Genomic DNA, 21,564 nt, shown 5'->3' on the forward strand with positions numbered 1-21,564 from the left:
GTGGGAGAAAAAAGAAATTGTCAAAAAGGAATTTTGTGTAAGTATATTCCAAATTATTTTTTTTCTGCACTGCCCTCATTCTCCTCTTAGTTAATATTAGTGGCCAAGATGGGAAATAAATGCAGACAACCCTCATATTTCTTCATTGTTGTCCTTTGGCATCATGTCTGGTTCGAATGATGCGTTCAAAGCAGCGATTTGAAGTGGGAAAAAGAAAAACACGCCTAAAAGTCAAAAAGGAATTCTGTGTAAATATATTCAAAACTATTTTCTCACTGCCCTCATTCTCCTCTTAGTTAATAATAGTGGCCAAGATGGGAAGTAAATGCAGACAACCCTCATCTTGCTTTATTGTTGTCCTTTGACATCATGTCTGTTCCGAATGATGCGTTCAATGCAGCGATTTGAAGTGGGAAAAAGAAAAAAAAAACGCCAAAAAGGAATTTTGTGTAATTATATTCAAAATTATTTTTGTTTTCTCACTGCCCTCATTCTCCTCTTAGTTAATCATAGTGGCCAAAATGGGAAGTAAATGCAGACAACCCTCATCTTGCTTTATTGTTGTCGTTTTGACAGCATGTCTGTTCCGAATGATGCGTTCAATGCAGCAATTTGAAGTGGGAGAAATAGAATAAAATGCCAAAAAAGGAATTTTGTGTAAATATTTTGAAAATTAGCCACTTTTCATTTTTAGTCTTTTTTTTCTTCCATTTAATGTTAAAGCCCAACCTCCAATAATAGTACACATGAATAAACTACAAACATGGTCTTGCATCCTGCAGATGAATTCATTCCCAACATGTCTGGCTCCGCCCTTTTAGATAAACCCCGCCCCCCAAAATGCTCAGTACGGCATTAAAACACAACGTGACGCACTACGTAACGTATTTGTTGTTTTTAGCGGCGTACAAAATGCTCGTTTCTTAAAGCTTGTACCAAAAATTAAAAAAATAAATCACTCGATGACTCTGATTGTCCTCCTGTTGGTGGGCGTGCCTTCAGGAGAGGGTCCAGGGCCCAACAGCATGGAGCCCAAGACAATTGGGGGGATCATCCTTGCTGCAGCCTTCTTCCGCCTTTGTGACCGTTGTGGAGCTTCTATGCAACCATCATTCGCCCACTTCGCCGTTGAGGTCATACTTGCCAACCTTGAGAACTCCGATTTCAGGAGGTGGGGGGCGTGGTTGGAGGTTCGGCGAGGGGCGTGATTGGGGGCGGGGCGTTGTTGGGGGCGTGGATAAGAGGGGAAGGAGTATATCCATCCATTTCCTGCCGCTTATTCCCTTTGGGGTCGCGGTGGGCGCTGGTGCCTGTCTCAGCTACAATCGGGCGGAAGGCGGGGTACACCCTGGACAAGTCGCCAACTCATCGCAGTATGTGTAGAAATCTTTATTTATAATTTAATCACTTGTTTATTATTCAACAAGTTTTTACTTATTTTTATATCTTTTTTTTCCAAATAGTTCAAGAAAGACCACTACAAATGAGCAATATTTTGCACTGTTATACAATTTCCCTGCGATGAGGTGGCGACTTGTCCAGGGTGTACCCCGCCTTCCGCCCGATTGTAGCTGAGATAGGCGCCAGCGCCCCCCGCGACCCCAAAAGGGAATAAGCGGTAGAAAATGGATGGATGGATGTTATACAATTTAATCAATCATAAACTGCTGACATAGTGCTGTATTTTACTTCATCTTTTTTTTTTTTCTACCAAAAATGCTTTGCTCTGATTAAGTGAATTGAAGTGAATTATATTTATATAGCGCTTTTCTCTAGTGGCTCAAAGCGCTTTACATAGTGAAACCCAATATCTAAGTTACATTCAAACCAGCGTGGGTGGCACTGAGAGCAGGTGGGTAAAGTGTCTTGCCCAAGGACACAACGGCAGTGACTAGAATGGCAGAAGCGGGAATCGAACCTGCAACCCTCAAGTTGCTGACACGGCCACTCTACCAACCGAGCTATGCCGATTAGGGGGTACTTGAATTTAAAAAATTTTCACAGGGGGGTACATCGCTGAAAAAAAGGTTGAGAACCACTGCTCTAAAAGCCGTAGATGTTATTGTCACATATGCACGCACAGTAGATGGCAGTATTGTCCTGTTTAAGAGTGTCACAACATTGCTGTTTACGGCAGACGAACTGCTTTACGGTAGACAAAAACGTGACTGCTGTTGTTGTGTGTTGTCACCGCGCTGGGAGGACGTTAATGAGACTGCCTAACAATAAACCCACATAAGAAACCAAGAAGTCGCCCTCGATCTTTCTACAGTTATAAAGTTATTGGGTAGACGCTTTGTTAATATTGTGGGAAAGCGGACGTGTAAACAGGCTGTCGACACGTCACTCGGGTCCGCATGGAGCTGCAGGGGGCGTGGCCTCCAGCTCCGCCTGAATTTCAGGAGATTACCGGGAGAAAATTTGTTCTGGGAGGTTTTCAGGAGAGGCGCTAAATTTCGGGAGTCTCCCGGAAAATCCGGGAGCGTTGCCAAGTATGGGTTGAGGTCTTTTTAAAGGCCTACTGAAACCCACTACTACCCACCACGCAGTCTGATAGTTTATATATCAATGATGAAATATTAACATTGCAACACATGCCAATACGGCCTTTTTAGTTTACTAAATTGCAATTTTAAATTTCCCGGGAGTTTCGTCTTGAAAACGTTGTGTAATGATGACGTGTACGCAAGACGTCACAGGTTTTTAGGAAATATGAGCGCTGCACACACACACAGCTAAAAGTCGTCGGCTTTAACCGCATAATTACACAGTATTTTGGAGAACTGTGTTGCTGAATCTTTTGCAATTTGTTCAATTAATAATGGAGAAGTCAAAGTGGAAAGATGGAGTTGGGAAGCTTTAGCCTTTAGCCACACAAACACACGGTGATTCCTTGTTTAAAATTCCTGGAGGTGAAACTTTAGTATGGATCACGACGGAATGTCAACCAGCAGGTTTCGGCGAGAAAATTGCGGTTAAAAAGTCGCTTCTTACCTGAGCTTGTGCCGTCCATAAAGCTGCCGTCGACTCCCCTGAGACACTGGCGTCAAGACACCTGTGGACACACACCTCCGACTATCAGGTACTATTTAACTCACTAAAACACTAGCAACACAATAGAAAGATAGGGGATTTCCCAGAATGATCCTAGTAAATGTGTCTAAAAACATCGGAATCCGTCCGATGCAATCGCGTTTTGTTTTCCTTTTTTTCTAGTCCGTCGCTATCAATATCCTTAAACACAAGTATTTCATCCTCGCTCCAATTAATGGGGAAATTGTCGTTTTCTCGGTCCGAATAGCACTTTTTGTTGGAGGCTCCATTAAAAACATAGTGAGGATGTGAGGAGCCCTCACACTTGTGACGTCATCGTCTGCAACTTCCGGTAGAGGCAGGGCTTTTCTCTTAGCACCGAAAGTTACGAACTTTATCGTCGATGTTCTCTACTAAATCCTTTCAGCAAAAATATGGCAATATCGCGAAATGATCAAGTATGACACATAGAATGGACCTGCTATCCCCGCTTCTATAGGAAAATCTCATTTCAGGAGGCCTTTAAAGGGGAACATTATCACAATTTCCAAAGGGTTAAAAAACAATAAAAATCAGTTCCCGGTGGCTTGTTGTATTTTTTGAAGTTTTTTTCAAAATTTTACCGGTCCCGGAATATTCCTAAATAAAGCTTTAAAGTGCCTTTTTTTCGCTATCTTCGAAACCACTATCCATTTTCCTGTGACGTCATACAGTGCTGCCAATGTGAACAAACAATGGCAGATACAACAGCAAGATATAGCGACATTAGCTCGGATTCAGACTCGGATTTCAGCGGCTTAAGCGATTCAACAGATTACGCATGTATTGAAACGGATGGTTGGACTATGAAAGTATTAAAGAAGAAACTGAAGCTATTGAGCGAATAGTTATTGAAGCTATTCATAGCCATAGCATGGCCGAATAGCTGCGTTAGCATCGCCAGTAAAATGTGCGGACCAAACAATCAGGACTTTTGCATCTTTTGACACTGGAGCAACTTAAATCCGTCGATTGGTAAGTGTTTTTTTCGCATTAAATGTGGGTGGAAGGAAACGTAATATAGTTGCAAATGCATCTGCAGGTTATCCATACATCTCTGTTCCATGTCTGCTTTAGCACCGCCGGTAAATAGCATGTTAGCATCGATTAGCGTAGCATGTTAGCATCGATTAGCTGGCAGTCAACATCAACAAAACTCACCTTTGTGATTTCGTTGACTTTATCGTTGCAAATGCCTCTTCAGGTTATCCATACATCTCTGTGCCATGTCTGTCATCGCCGGTAAACAGCATGTTAGCATCGATTAGTGTAGCATGTTAGCAACGATTAGCTGGCAGTCACACCGCAATCAAATATGTCTGATTAGCATATAAATCAACAACAAAACTCACCTTTGTGATTTTGTTGACTTTATGGTTGCAAATGCATCTGCAGGTTATCCATACATCTCTGTGCCATGTCTGCCTTAGCACCGCCGGTAAATAGCATGTTAGCATCGATTAGCTGGCAGTCACGCCGCGACCAAAATGTCTGATTAGCACATAAGTCAACATCAACAAAACTCACCTTTGTGATTTCGTTGACTTTATCGTTGCAAATGCATCTGCAGGTTATCCATACATCTCTGTGCCACGTCTGTCATCGCCGGTAAACAGCCTGTTAGCATCGATTAGCGTAGCATGTTAGCATCGATTAGCTGGCAGTCACGCCGCAATCAAATATGTCTGATTAGCATATAAGTCAACAACAAAACTCACCTTTGTGATTTCATTGACTTTATGGTTGCAAATGCATCTGCAGGTTATCCATACATCTCTGTGCCATGTCTGCTTTAGCACCGCCGGTAAATAGCATGTTAGCATCCATTAGCTGGCAGTCACGCCGCGACCAAAATGTCTGATTAGCACATAAGTCAACATCAACAAAACTCACCTTTGTGATTTCGTTGACTTTATCGTTGCAAATGCATCTGCAGGTTATCCATACATCTCGGTGCCATGTCTGTCATCGCCGGTAAATAGCATGTTAGCATCGATTAGCGTAGCATGTTAGCATCGATTAGCTGGCAGTCACGCCGCAATCAAATATGTCTGATTAGCATATAAGTCAACAACAAAACTCACCTTTGTGATTTCGTTGACTTTATGGTTGCAAATGCATCTGCAGGTTATCCATACATCTCTGTGCCATGTCTGTCATCGCCGGTCAAATGTGAAAACACTCTGGCACATTCGATGGGGGTCTGGCGGCAGACACTTTCGTATCTTCGGGCCAGTGGTGCAACTTGATTCCCTCCCTGTTAGTGTTGTTACACCCTCCGACAACACACCGACGAGGCATGATGTCTCCCAGGTTCCAAAAAATAGTCGAAAATACAGAAAATAACAGAGCTGAGACCCGTGTGTGTAATGTGTAGAAAATGAAAATGGCGGCTGTATTACCTCGGTGACGTCATCGCCACAGAGCAATAAACATAAAGGCGTTTAATTCGCCAAAATTCACCCATTTAGAGTTCGGAAATCGGTTAAAAAAATATATGGTCTTTTTTCTGCACCATCAAGGTATATATTGACGCTTACATAGGTCTGGTGATAATGTTCCCCTTTAAGATTTTTCGCTATGCATATAACCGCACTAATAAACATGTTATTAAAGGGTGGACCTTTTTATTTAAATTTTTTTAAATTTTTTTGCTAAATACTCAGTGGCACCTCGTGATGCATTCGTGGACCCTCAACAACACACTTGCTGTGCGACATTTCAGCGCAGCTAACGACTCGTCATATATTTGTCGGCCCATATCTGAGGGGGTGGGGGGGGGGGGGGAGTAAATAAAAGCACGACGACGACGACGGCGAGACGGGGTATGAAAACAAAAGGTTAAGGCGCACATTGCACAGAAAATGTCCGTGCAAGAGAGGCGGGAAGAGGCCCTTAAGTGATGCCACATGCTGCCATAATCCCATTAATAATGGGAGCAACACTGGCTGGCTTCTCTGAGGTGACACGGGAAAGGGAGACCCGGAGAGAAAGAGAAATTGATTTCATATGTTCCCCCCCCCCCCCTTTTCTCTTCCTCACCACCCCATCAACAACAACCCCCCCCACCCCCAATCGACGTCACCCCTGTATTCCAGAGGAGAAACCGCAGACTTCCTTCCTGCGCCGCCAGTTTGTTTTTCCAAACGCCAAAAAAAAAAAAAAAAAAAAGCGGGTCCATTTTGCATTTCAGCATGTTTCACATTACCCAAAAAGCCCTCAGAGCTCCTCTCCACACTTTTGACGCCTCCTTCTCCTTTTTTTTTTTTTTTTTTTGCAGACTCCCTCCGGTCTGCTGCTGGCCCACAGTCCACTCTTGTCTGGCATCCACTTCTGGAGCAGCCTCAGCCCCGTGGCCCCGCTCAGTCCGGCCCGGCTGCAGGGCCACGGGTCCTTGTTCCAGGTGAGACTTGCACGCACTTGGTAGGAAGGGGAAGCAAACACAAAAAATAGGCCACAGAAGAAGGAAAAAAAAAAAAAAAAAAAAAGAAGAAACAAACGGGTGTTGTTGACACGTATTTTGAAAGGCCACAGCAGGAAGTGAGGTGGGCGGGGCCCTGAGGATAAAACCAACAGAGGAACCTCTAAGATTGGAAAATCCTCCATTTTGTTTGGCTCTAGAAACGATTCTTCTCTTGGAATATAGTCGCTCTGTGCCAGGGTCAAGTTAAGTGTCATTTAAAAAGCAGTTGTGTAAATGGTAAATAAAAACAATGATTTGCAAATCCTTTTCAACTTATATTCAATTGAATAGACTGCAAAGACAAGATATTTAATGTTTTTTGTTTTTTAGTAACTAAGAATTTAATGGCAGCAACACATTGCAAAAAAAGGGGCATTTTTACCACTGTGTTACATGGCCTTTCCTTTTAACAACACTCAATAAACGTTTGGGAACTGAGGAAACTAATTGTTGAAGCTTTGAAAGTGGAATTCTTTCCCATTCTTGCTTGATGTACAACTTAAGTTGTTCAACAGTCCGTTGTGGTATTTATGGCTTCCACATTTTCAATGGGAGACAGGTCTGGACTACAGGCAGGCCAGTCTAGTACCCGCACTCTTTTGCTATGAAGCCTCGCTGTTGTAACACGTGGTTTGGCATGGTCTGGCTGAAATAAGCAGCGGCGTCCATGATGGACCTTTCAGCATTAATGGTGCCTTCACAGATGTGTAAGTTACCCATGCCTTGGGCGTTAATACACCCCCATACCATCAGGAAGAATAGTCTTCACTGTGGTGTAGACTAATGGGGATCCTTAATAAACTAAACTAAACAGATGCTGCCTTTTCAACTTTGCGCCTAGAACAATCTGAATGCTTCTTTTCCTCTTTATTCCGGAGCACATAACGTCCACAATTTCCGAAAAAAAAATTGAAATGTGGACTCGTGAGACCACAGAACACTTTTCCACGTTGCATCAGTCCATCTTAGATGAGCTGGGGGCTAAGCAAAGCTGGTGGCGTTTCTGGGTGTTGTTGATAAATGGCTTTGGCTTTGTTTAGTAGTTTTAACTTGCACTTACAGATGTAGCGACCAACTGTGGTTACTGGCAGTGGTTTTCTGAAGTGTTCCTGAGCCCATGTGGTGATATCCTTTACACAGTGATGTCGATTTTTGTATGCAGTACCGCCAGAGGGATTCAAGGTCACGGGCATTCATTGTTACGGGCAGTGATTTCTCCGGATTCTCTGAACCTTTTGATGATATGACGGACCGTAGATGGTTGAGAAATGTTGTTCTTTAACTGTTGGACAATTTGCTCACGCAGTTGTGGACAAAGTGGTGACCTTCGCCCCATCCCTGTTTGTGAATGACTGAGCATTTCATGGAATCTGCTTTTATATATACGCAATCATGGCACCCACCTGTTCCCAATTAGCCTGCACACCTGTGGGATGTTCCAAATAAGTGTTTGACGAGCATGCCTCAACTTTCTCAGTCTTTTTTGCCACTTGTGCCAGCTTTTGTGAAACATGTTCCATCCATCCATCCATCTATCCATTTTCGACCGCTTATTGCCTTTGGGGTCGCTGGTGCCTATCTCGGCTGCAATCGGGCGGAAGGCGGGGTACACCCTGGACAAGTCACCACCTCATCGCAGGGCCAGTGAAACATGTTGCAGGCATCAAATTCCAAATGAGCTAATATTTGCCAAAAATAACAAATTTTTCCAGTGTGAACATTAAATATATTGTCTTTGCAGTCTATTTAATTGAATATAAGTTGAAAAGGATTTGCAAATCTTTGTATTCTGTTTTTATTTACCATTTACACAAGGTGACAACTTCACTGGTTTTTGTACTTAGGTCGCATGTCCTTTTCTACGGCTATCACACATTTCCTTGTCCCTGGTTCCATACTTCTGTGACATCGGGTCTGGTTGAAGTGAAGTGAATTATATTTACATAGCACTTTTCTCTAGTGACTCAAAGCGCTTTTACATAGTGAAACCCAATATCTAAGTTACATTTAAACCAGTGTGGGTGGCACTGGCAGCAGCTGGGTAAAGTGCCTTGCCCAAGGACACAACGGCAGCGACTAGTATCGCGGGGATCGAACCTGGAACCTTTGAAGTTGCTGGCATAATAGAGTAAAGAAGGAAAAAAAACATATATACGTCGCACTGGAGTATAAGTCGCATTTTTAGGGGAAATTTATTTGCTAAAACCCACCCCAAGAATAGACATTTGAAAGGCAATTTAAAATAAATAAAGAATAGTGAACAACAGGCTGAATAAGTGTACGTTATATGAGGCATAAATAACCAACTGAGAAGGTGCCTGGTATGTTAACATAACATATTATGGTAAGAGTCATTCAAATAACTATAACATATACAACATGCTATACGTTTACCAAATAATCTGTCAATCTTAATCGATAAATCCCATGAAATATTCTTCCTTGATGTCTCTTCTAAACAACTTTGCCAACTCCAAAGGTATGCACCGCTTCCTCTTGTCGTTTTCTGCTGCATATTTCACTACGTCCAGCTTGTAATCTGCAGTACATGATTTCCTTTTCGGTGCCATTTTTGTTCAGCCCTTCTCAGTTTTAATAAGTTGCCGCCAACGATGAAATAATCCATTTTAATAGCAAAAGCAGTAGCATATAGCATATAGCAGTTAGCATCCCATGACCCACAATGCACTTCTGCCATGACCCTCCCCCGGCGAATTCTTATTGGTTGACGTGTGTGTGACGATTGCTGACATTTTCTTCGTCTCTTCCGCGAATGAGATGAATAATAATATTTGATATTTTACGGTAATGTGTTAATAATTTCACACATAAGTCACTCTGGAGTATATGTCGCACCCCCGGGAAAACTATGGAAAAAACTGCGATGTATAATCCAAAAAATATGGTAAGATTCTATAGCCAGTAGGGCTGGGCGATATGGCCTTTTTTTAATATCTCCATATTTTTATGCCATGTCACGATACACCATATATATCTGGATATTCGACACATATAATCACAGCAGTATGATGATTCTATGTGTCTACATTAAAACATTCTTCTTATGCTACTTTTAAACATTCATGCAGAGAGGGAAATCACAACTAAAAGTGTATTTATTAAACAGTTATTAAGCAGTGGCACAAACATTCATGTCATTTCCAAAACAGAAAGTGCTAGATTGTCAGAGACATTTTAAAACAAGCTATGAGTGCACTTTTGTGCATGATGTCACTAAGATGACATATCAAAACGACACTCAATTAAAGTGCACTTTTTGTACAGAACGCCACTACAATAGTTTAAAACAAAAAAAAAGTGCACTTTTGTGCATGATGTCACACAATATTTTTTAATAAGTGTCTGTGAACGACTCTCTCCGTCGTGCGGGTTCCAGGGACCACCAAGGAAGGACATGACTTTGGGCGGTATAGCTCAGTTGGTAGAGTGGCCGTGCCAGCAACTTGAGGGTTGCAGGTTCGATTCCCACTTCCGCCATCCTAGTCACTGCCGTTGTATTCTTGGGCAAGACACTTTACCCACCTGCTCCCAGTGCCACCCACACTGGTTTAAATGTAACTTAGATATTGGATTTCACTATGTAAAGCGCTTTGAGTCACTAGAGAAAAGCGGTATATAAATTTAAAGGAAGAAAAAAAAAAAAGGAAGTGTGTGTTTGTGTTTACCGTATTTCCTTGAACTGCCGCCGGGCATGTAGTATGCACCTGGCTTGAATTACTGCCGGGTTAAATTCGTGACGTAACGAGTGACGCTTCCCCTGTTGTCTTTTTCAAGACGACGCAGGAGTTTATTTTGCTTTTGCTGTGTGTAAACCAGGGGTCTTGTTCCACAGCCATACAGATCACACTGATGGTTGTGATATAAAACAATCTTAACACTCTTACTAATGTGCGCCACACTCTGTGAGCCCACACCAAACACATTTCGGGAGAACATCGGCTCTGTAACACATTATAAACGCAACATAAGACTTACCCAGAATGCCATGCATCTATGACTCTTGGCTATATTATACACCCCGCTAGCACCAAACCCCACCCCCCCATCCCCCTCTCCGTGCGTCAGTTGAGGTGGGCGCGTGTATAATATAGCCAAGAGTCATGGATGCATGGCATTCTGGGTAAGTCTTATGTTGCGTTATAATGTGTTACAGAGCCGATGTTCTCCAGAAATGTGTTTGTTATTCTTGTTTGGTGTGGGTTCACAGAGTGTGGCGCATATTAGTAAGAGTTTTAAAGTTGTTTATACCACAACCATCAGTGTAAAAGGTATGACTATTGAACAAGTAGCGAAATGCATGCGTCCGTCCGGCACGCAGATAGCCTGGTGTAAAGGTGGCCACGATGGCGTGTTGTAAAGCAGTGGTTCCCAACCACCGGGCCGCGGCCGCAGATTAATTTTCTATATATATATATTTTTTTTTACCACATTCAATTTTTTATTGCATGTCATTGGTAAGCGCAGGAGTGAGAAGACGTTTTAAATTAATTAGCACCCCGGCGGCTATTCAAGGAAATACAGTGTATATATATATATATATATATATATATATATATATATATATATATATATATGTATATATAAATTTAATGAAAAATAAAACATTTCAGCACAAGTTGCGATGTTTTGAGGCTGACTTTTTTGACTCAAACGAATATGTAATGAATTCATCAACGTTTTAGCTGTTACTTTGTAACCTTGGTCTCAAAAATGACAGGATATCCACAAAAATTGAAGAACATATTGACCCCCGCACGTTAAAAACATCGTAACTGTCTAGAACGACCTATAGCGCAAATTTTTGTCGATTGATTGTGACTTTTATTAGTAGATTGCACAGTACAGTACATATTTCGTACAATTGACCACTAAATGGTAACACCCCAATAAGTTTTTTAACTTGTTTAAGTCGGGGTCCATGTTAATCAATTCACTTTAACAACATTACTTGTACTCAACCTACATCAGGGGTCACCAACCTTTTTGAAACCAAGAGCTACTTCTTGGGTACTGATTAATGCGAAGGGCTACCAGTTTGATACACACTTAAATAAAGTGCCAGAAATAGCCAATTTGCTCAATTTACCTTTAATAGATAAATCTATATATATAAAAAATGGGTATTTCTGTCTGTCATTCTGTCATTAATTTTTTTCCTTTTATGGAGGTTTTTTTGTAGAGAATAAATGATGAAAAAAACACTTAATTGAACGGTTTAAAAGAGGAGAAAACAGGAAAAAAATGCAAATTAAATTTCGAAACATAGTTTATCTTCAATTTCGACTCTTTAAAATTCAAAATTCCACCGAAAAAAAGAAGAGGAAAAACTAACTGATTCGAATCTTTTTGAAAATTTTTAAAAAAGAATTAATGGAACATCATTAGTAATTTTTCCCGATTAAGATTAATTTTAGAGTTTTGATGACATGTTTTAAATAGGTTAAAATCCAATCTGCAGTTTGTTAGAATATATAACAAATTGGACCAAGCTTTATTTCTAACAAAGACAAATAGTTATTTCTTCTAGATTTTCCAGAACAAAAATTAAAAAAAAAATTCAAAATATTTGAAATAAGATTTAAAATTGATTCTAAAGATTTTCTAGATTTGCCAGAATATTTTTTTTTTTTAAATGTTAATCATAATAAGTTTGAAGAAATATTTCACAAATATTCTTCGTCAAAAAAACAGAAGCTAAAATGAAGAATTAAATTAACATTTATTTATTATTCTTTACTATATTAAAAAAAAAACACTTGAACATTGATTTAAATTGTCAGGAAAGAAGAGGAAGGAATTTAAAAGGTAAAAATGTGTATGTGTTAAAAAAATCCTAAAATCATTTTTAAGGTTGTATTTTTTCTGTAAAATTGTCTTTCTGAAAGTTATAAGAAGCAAAGTAAAAAAATAAATGAATTTATTTAAACAAGTGAAGACCAAGTCTTTAAAATATTTATATTTGAATTTTGTCTCTCTAAGAATTAAAAATGTCGAGCAAAGCAAAACCAGCTTGCTAGTAAATAAATAACATTTAAGAAATAGAGGCAGCTCACTGGTAAGTGCTGCTATTTGAGCTATTTTTAGAACAAGCCAGCGGGCGACTCATCTGGTTCTTACGGGGGCACCGCATTGGTGACCCCTGACCTACAGTAATCTCAGGATGCATTCACGGCATCACAGACGGGTTGGAATTGATAAAAGTCTTTATAAAAAAAAAAAAAGACACGTTTCCACCAGTGTTTAAAAAAAAGTCGACCCCTCTAAAAAGGGAGCAACAAAGCGACCGAGGAGCCAGAATTTGTCGAGCTCTCATTTAGATTTTTACTAACTGGTTGAAATTGCGAAAACCGGACGACTTTTCGGCGGACATTTGCTGACATGAATATTCATCATCGGCAAACTGGGGACGAGAGATGTTTTTGTTGTGCGACTAATCAGACTCGGCGAGCGGGCCCGGAGGGAGGGGGGTGGGGGGTAGGTGGGGGGGGGGGGGGGGGGTGTCCGGTTTCAACGCAGCAGAGCGAGAGGAAATCCTGTGAATACTTCCTGTTTGAGCCCAGGGGGGCGGGGGGGACAGGGTGAACCGGTTTTTGGAGCACGGCTCCTCACTCGTCGCGCGCTTTCGCCGACCACGCCCCGGACCGGATTTCTTAGCGCACAAAGAGTGGAGTGCGAGGAAGAGGGGGTAGGGGGGACAGAGACAGAGACGAACAGGAAGCAGCACAATGAATGAATAACAGGAAGCGCGAGCGGTGACAATGCGAGCGCTTCCTGGGCGGAAAGCGGCCTTTTCGCAGAGCTTCCGCCCGCCCGTGCTAACTCTGGGCCCACCTTTTTGTCTTCCTGTGCAGTTCCCCAGCCTAATCAACGGACACATGCCTGTCCCCCTGCCAAGCCTGGAAGGAACACCACCCTCCTCCTCGCTCCTGTTGCCCGGCGCCCACAAATCCTGATCCAGGAAGTCTTGGTCCATATCTCACGGCTCCTCTTGGGACACTCGGTGACCTCATTTTGTTCTAGTTTTTGCACTTGGGTTGCAGCGGTTGGAAAGCACTCGGTGGAAAGCCATATTCGTGGAGGCACGGCTCGCTGCTGACCTCCAGCGAGACGCTCGTTCATAACCTCTTCTTCTTCTTCTTCTTCACTTTCCTGACCTTTGGTATGTAACATATGCACTATGCTTCTCAGATAGTACCGGCTGTGCCTTATTCTTCTGTCTCCTAGCCTTCCTTCCCCCCTCCTAAATATTTTGAATTCAATGAAAACCCCCCCTTTTTTTTTAGTACTTACTTTTTTTTGTTTTATTTTATACTGGACGTGGTATACAGTATGTATTCTGTACAATTTTTGTATTGTGATGAATGTCATTCATTTTAATAAAAGCATTGAATGCATTTTTAACGAGGTGCAGGCATGTGATTTTTCTGTCTATAGTCAGAAATCAGTCTTTATCCCTCTAAACATATGAAACAAAAATATTTTTTTATCTTGTTTATCATAACTATTATTATTATTATTACTGTTTTATATTATTTGTACAGTTTGTTTTTTCCGACCTACAATGTGTATTAAAATCTGGATCCCTCTCTTTGTCATATCTGCCAACCACGGTTTTCTTTAGCGCTCTAAAAATATGATTTTTTTAAATTTATTTTTATTCTGTCTTATTATTTATTATTATTACTATTTTATATAATAATTTTATTATTATTTTATATTTTTTTATTTTCATAGTTGTTTTTTTTCCGACCAACAATGTGTGTTAAAATGTGGATCCGCATCTTTGCCATGTCTTCCAACAACCACGGTTTTCTTTATCCCTCTAAAAATTTGAATTTTTTAAATTTTATTAATATTACTATTTTATATCATTTTATTATTATTATTTTATATTATTTTTTATACTTTTTCTTTGTTTTTTCCAACCTACAATGTGTGTTAAAATCTGGATCCGTCTCTTTGCCATATCTGCCAACAACCACATATTTTTTTTATCCCTCTACAAATATGAAAAAAAAAATTTATATATATTATTTTAATCTTATTATTTTATATTATTTTTATATTTTTTCTTAGTTTTTTCCGACCTACAATGTGTGTTAAAATCTGGATCCGTCTCTTTGCCATATCTGCCAACAACCAGTTTTCTTTAGCCCTCTAAAAATATTATTTAAAAAATATATATTTTATCTTATTATTAAATGATAAATGGGTTGTACTTGTATAGCGCTTTTCTACCTTCAAGGTACTCAAAGCGCTTTGACACTACTTCCACATTTACCCATTCACACACACACTGATGGAGGGAGCAGCCATGCAAGGCACCAACCAGCACCCATCAGGAGCAAGGGTGAAGTGTCTTGCTCAGGACACAACGGACGTGACGAGGTTGGTACTAGGTGGGATTTGAACCGGGGACTCTCGGGTTGCGCACGGCCACTCTCCCCACTGCGCCACGCCGTCCCCAACTACTATTACTATTTTATAACATTATTATTTTATTATTATTTATTGTTATTATTACTATTATTATTTTTTTTTTAAATAGTTTTTCTTTGTTTTTTCCGACCTACAATGTGTGTTGAAATGTGTATCCGTCTCTTTGCCATATCTGCCAACAACCACGGTTTTCTTTATCCCTCTAAAAATATGAAAACATTTTTATTTTATCTTTTTATTACTACTATTTTATATCATATTTTATTATTTTTTTAATATTATTTTTATTTTATATATTTTTATAGTTTTTCTTTGTTTTTTCCAACCTACAATGTGTGTTAAAATCTGGATCCGTCTCTTTGCCATATCTGCCAATAGCCACGTTTTTTTTAATCCCTCTAAAAATATGAAAACATTTTTTATTTTTATATTATTTTATCTTATTACTATTATTTTGTATTATTTTATTAATACTAATATTATTTTACATTATTTTGATATTTTTATAGTTTTTCTTTGTTTTTTCTGACCTACAATGTGTGTTAAAATCTGGATCCGTCTCTTTGCCATATCTGCCAACAACCACGTTTTTTTTAATCCCTCTAAAAATATGAAAACGTTTTTTATTTTTATATTATTTTATCTTATTATTACTATTATTTTGTATTATTTTATTAATACTAATATTATTTTGATATTTTTTCTTATTTTTTTCCGACCTACAATGTGTGTTAAAATTTGTATCCGTCTCTTTGCCATATCTGCCAACAACTACGTTTTTTTTAATCCCTCTAAAAATATGAAAACATTTTTTATTTTTAAATTATTTTATCGTATTATTACTATTATTTTATTAATACTAATATTATTTTACATTATTTTGATATTTTTAGTTTTTCTTTGTTTTTTCCGACCTACAATGTGTGTTAAAATCTGGATCCGTCTCTTTGCCATATCTGCCAACAACCACGGTTTTCTTTATCCCTTTAAAAATATGAAAACATTTACATTTTTATATTATTATTATTACTACTATTATTATTGTATTAGTATTTATTATTATTGTTACTATCATTTTAATTTTTTTTGTGTTTTTCTTTGTTTTTTCTGACCTATGTGTGTTAAAATCTGGATCCGTCTCTTTGCCATATCTGCCAACAACCACGTTTTTTTTATCCCTCTGAAAATATGAAAACATTTTTTATTTTTATATTATTTTATCTTATTATTACTATTATTTTATCTTATTATTTTATTATTACTAATATTATTTTATATTATTTTTATAGTTTTTCTTTGTTTTTTCCGACCTACAATGTGTGTTAAAATCTGGATCCGTCGCTTTGCCAGATCTGCCAACAACCACGTTTTTTTTACCCCTCTAAAAATATGAAAAATAAAAATGTTTTAATATTATTTTATCTTATTACTATTATTTTATTATTACTAATATTATTTTATATTATTCTTATTTTTATATTTTTATAGTTTTTCTTTGTTTTGTCCGACCTACAATGTCTGTTAAAATCTGGATCCGTCTCTTTGCCAGATCTGCCAACAGCCACGGTTTTCTTTGTCCCTCTAAAAATATGGGAAAAAAAGCTAATAATAATTTATTTTATTTTATCTTATTATTTATTGCTATTATTTTATATTACTATTTTATTATTATTATTATAGTTTTTTCCGACCTACAATGTGTGTTAAAATCTTGATCCGTCTAATAATAATAATAATAATGGATTAAATTTTATATCACGCTTTTCTATAGTTTTTGGTAAAAACTACGGTTTTCCGTTAAAAATGATGAACCTAAAATAGCAAAACAACTCCACAGGCCCGGGAACAATCTACCGTATTTTCCGGACTATATGGCGCACATAAAACCCGTTTTTTCCCCCTCAAAACTCTACAGTGCACCTTATAACCCGGTGTGCCTAATGTAAGGAATATGTTTGGTTGCACTTACCCACCTTAAAGCTATTTTATTTGGTACATGGTGTAATGACAAGTGTGACCGGTAGATGGCAGTCAAACATAAGAGATACAGTGTATACTGCATTAGGCACACCATAACCCGGTGTGCCAAATGTAAGGAATAAGTCTGGTTGCGCTTACCCACCTTGAAGCTATTTTATTTGGTACATGGTGTAATGATAAGTGTGACCGGTAGATGGCAGTCATACATAAGAGATACAGTGTAGACAGCACTATGATGGCAGTATGACTCAAGTAAACAGCAGCAACATTTTATATGTTCCAATGAAAATATAGAACGTTACACACAACGCTCAAAAACCTATCAAAAATGTTTTAGTTTGACTTTGGTAAGCTATGGAGCCGCACCCCTTGATGGATACATAGGAGTATTATTATGGTGTGGGCATAAGGTAAGACATTACCTGGCGTTTTGTTTCGCAATATTATGCAAAAGCAACTTTTCTTACCTTCTGGGACCTGCTGATCTGTATTTGGGATCTGCAAAAATCCTGAAAATTGCGCGAGTCCGCTTTTGTAGTCCGTGTAGACCCTGTAGTTTATAAGCTTCTTCTTTTTCTCTATCTTCTTGTTATGGGACATTCATCCTCGGCTGTTGAGATTTCTAATATAAAGTAGTGTAAAGTTCTTACTTATATCCGTCAGTAAACTCGCCATGAAAGCGCTAAAACATACCGGTGTAGTGAGTTTACATTATTCACCCACGGAACTTCAGTTATTAGACAGTTACGGATGGAGGGTTTTTTACGGGACACATTTCGGGTGTTGTTGTTTCCAGATGAGGTGATGCTGCTCCGTTATTGATTGAAGTAAAGTCTGAATGTCATTAAAACAGTTAGCTCCATCTTTTGACACTTCTTCCACTCCCGTCCTTGCACGCTACACCGCTACAACAAAGATGACGGAAGCGACTTGAAGATGATCTCTAAAACATCATCTATCCAATATTTTGAGCAAAGAACTACCATTACATGTTATGTAGACCACAACGAAGTCTTTTATATTCAGAAAAAAATAGAATTAGAAACCACATGATGTCGAAGAAAATGATCAAATTACATGAATAACATTCTGTAATTAGATTTTTGTATAATTAAATTTTTAATCGTGATAGATTGAAAATGAACACCTGATGAACATTATCACATCATTTGTTCAGAAAATATAAAAAAACGACAAATAAAGTACATGTACTATTAGAGATGTCCAATAATGGCTTTTTTGCCGATATTCGATATTGTCCAACTTTTAAGTACCGATACCGATATCAACCGATACAGTCGTGGAATGAACACATTATTATGCCTATTTTTCTTGTGATGCCCCGCTGGATGCATTAAACAATGTAACAAGGTTTTCCAAGATAAATCAACTCAAGTTATGGAAAAAACAAATGCCAACATGGCACTGCCATATTTATTATTGAAGTCAGAAAGTGCTTTATTATTTTTTTTAACATCCCGTAAAACAGCAGCTTGGAATTTAGGACATGCTCTCCCTGAGAGAGCACGAGGAGGTTGAGGTGGGCGGAGTTGGGTAGGAGGTAGCAGGGGGTGTATATTGTAGAGTTCCGGAAGAGTTAGTGCTGCAAGGGATTCTGGGTATTTGTTCTGTTGTGTTTATGTTGTGTTACGGTGCAGATGTTCTCCCGAAATGTGTTTGTCATTCTTGTTTGGTGTGGGTTCACAGTTTGGCACATATTTGTAACAGTGTTAAAGTTGTTTATACGGCCACCCTCAGTGTGACTTGTATGGCTGTTGACCAAGTATGCATTGCAATCGCTTGTGTGTGTGAAAAGCCGAAGATATTATGTGATTGGGCCGGCACGCAAAGGTGCTCTGTACCGTATTTTCGGGACTATAAATCACAGTTTTTTTCATAGTTTGACCGGGGGTGCGACTTATACTCAGGAGCGACTTATGTGTGAAATTATTAACACATTACCGTAAAATATCAAATAATATTATTTAGCTCATTCATGTAAGAGACTAGACGTATAAGATTTTATCGAATTTAGCGATTAGGAGTGACAGATTGTTTGGTAAAGGTATAACATGTTCTATATGTTATAGTTATTTGAATGACTCTTACCATAATATGTTACGTTAACATAGCAGGCACCTTCTCAGTTGGTTATTTATGCCTCATATAACGTACACTTATTCAGCCTGTTGTTCACTATTCTTTATTTATTTTAAATTGCCTTTCAAATGTCTATTTTTGGAGTTGGGTTTTATCAAATAAATTTCCCCTAAAAAATGCGACTTATAAATGATTTTTTTCCTTCTTTATTATGCATTTTCGGCATGTGCGACTTACACTCTGGAGCGACTTATACTCCGAAAAATGTGGTACTTCTCTCTCCTTCCATGTACGTAGCGGCATTTGAAAAAGTCAATAATTTTGCTCTCCGTTATTGATTGAAGTAAAATCTGAATGTCATTAAAACAGTCAGCTCCATCTTTTGACACTTCTTCCACTCCCGTCCTTGCACGCTACACCGCTACAACAAAGATGACGGAAGCGACTTGAAGATGATCTCTAAAACATCATCCATGCAATATTTTGAGCAAAGAACTACCATTACATGTTATGTAGACCACAATGAAGTCTTTTGCATTCAGAAAAAAAAATAGAATTAGAAACCACATGATGTCAGTACATTCGTCGAAGAAAATGATCAAATTACATAACATTCTGTAATTAGATTTTTGTATGATTTTATTTTTAATCGTGATAGATTGAAAATGAACACCTGATGAACATTATCACATCATTTGTTCAGAAAATATAAAAAAACGACAAATAAAGTACATGTACTATTAGAGATGTCCAATAATGGCTTTTTTGCCGATATCCGATATTGTCCAACTCTTAATTACCAATACCGATATCAACCGATACAGTCGTGGAATGAACGGAACGACTTATACTCCGTAAAATGTGGTACTTCTCTCTCCTTCCATGTACGTAGCGGCATTTGAAAAAGTCAATAATTTTGCTTTTCGAAACCGATAATTTCCGATATCACATTTTAAAGCATTTATTGGCCGATATTATCGGAAATCCCTATATACTATTAACCGCAACAGGTAATTGTAAAAAAACAACAACAAGATTATGATTTGTATGATTTCAGAATGTTCTTGTTCTATTTTTAAACAAAGAAAACAATCTGAAGTTGTCTTTATTTTGAAGTTATCGTGCCGTGATTTTACCAGTCCGGGCCACTTGGGAGTAGATTTTTCTCCGTGTGGCCCCCGGTCTAAAATGAGTTTGACACCCCTGGTCCTAATGCTACTTTTCATTTTAATTGCTGACATTTTGTTCATTATTTCAACTATTTATGTTTCCACCCCACCCGTTTTTTCCATCCATCCATTTTCTACCGCTTGTCCCTTTTGAGGTCGCGGGGGGTGCTGGAGCCTATCTCAGCTGCATTCGGGCGGAAGGCGGCGTACACCCTGGACAAGTCGCCACCTCATCGCAGGGCCAACACAGATAGACAGACAACATTCACACACTAGAGCAGGGGTGTCCAAACTTTTTCCACTGAATAATCAAAGCAAGCCGGGGCCATTTATTTTAAAAAACAATACAATATATGTATAAAAAATATACATTTAGGCCTCCACTCAGGCTTGATCCCGGGGACCCCAAAGGGTTTTGGTAAAAATAAAATGTTAAAAATGTGTCTTTATTCAGTATTATTATTTTTATCATTATTCAAGTTTTAAATCTCTAAATCAACATTAGGTCCATCTGTCAATATGACGTTTTTAAAGATTTAAGTTGTATGCTCTTTTTGTCAAAGAAAACCATGTTTTTTTTGTTGAAAAAAACACAAAATATGCAATATTTTCACCCAATAAAATTTTGAAGTAGAATGTTTGAGATTATATAATAATTGGAGCCGGAAAAAGGTCAACAACTCATAACACCGTTGATTTTAATTCACTATTATTTTTTGTGCAATGACACTTAAAAACAAAACACACTGATCCAAAAGGGTCCTACTCATTAAAGTGTTGAAAAATAATAATAATAAATAATTTTTTGTTTTACTGTTTACTTCAAAACAATGGTCTCGAGATTTACTTCAGATCCATCCGTCAATTATAAGTTGTTGTTTTTTTTGTTTATGTTTTTTGTTTGTTCGTTTTAGGCCATTCTTTAAAAAAAAAGAGCTCAGTTTTTTATATAACAAACACAAAATATCCAACATTTGCCCCCAAAAATATCTCAAAGTGGAATATTTAATGTGACATAATTAGAGCCTCGAATTTGTCAATAATTCATAATTGATTTTGATTCACAATTTTTTTTTTTTTAAAGAAAGAAACAGCCTGCATGGCGGCTTTGTGTTATTAGAGTAAACATTGCAACATGTTCTTGTTACATTTCACCTGTATGCTCTTTTATACCACTTTTTATGTTTTAAATTTTTTTCCATAGTATTTTTAAAATGTGCCGTGGGGCCGTTAAAAAATGACCTGCGGGCCGCACTTTGGACACCCCTGCACTAGAGCCCATTTTCATTAAGTTCAAATCACATGCCTGGAGCTGAAAAC

At 38.2% G+C, this 21,564-nt stretch overlaps 1 protein-coding gene across 1 annotated transcript in view; it reads left to right on the top strand.

The window, feature by feature from the left end:
* The window catches only part of elk3 (ETS transcription factor ELK3), a 36,833-nt gene extending 22,876 nt beyond the window's left edge, over positions 1 to 13,957 (top strand). The window contains exons 4-5 of the mRNA XM_061894274.1: positions 6,353 to 6,475; positions 13,408 to 13,957. Of these exons, the coding sequence (XP_061750258.1) occupies positions 6,353 to 6,475; positions 13,408 to 13,509 (225 nt within the window). The 3' untranslated portion in view covers positions 13,510 to 13,957. The remainder of the gene's footprint in view (positions 1 to 6,352; positions 6,476 to 13,407) is intronic.
* The last annotated feature ends 7,607 nt before the right edge of the window (positions 13,958 to 21,564 follow it).

Source organism: Nerophis ophidion, linkage group LG03 (genome assembly GCF_033978795.1).
Source record: "Nerophis ophidion isolate RoL-2023_Sa linkage group LG03, RoL_Noph_v1.0, whole genome shotgun sequence".
Taxonomy (NCBI): Eukaryota; Metazoa; Chordata; class Actinopteri; order Syngnathiformes; family Syngnathidae; genus Nerophis; species Nerophis ophidion.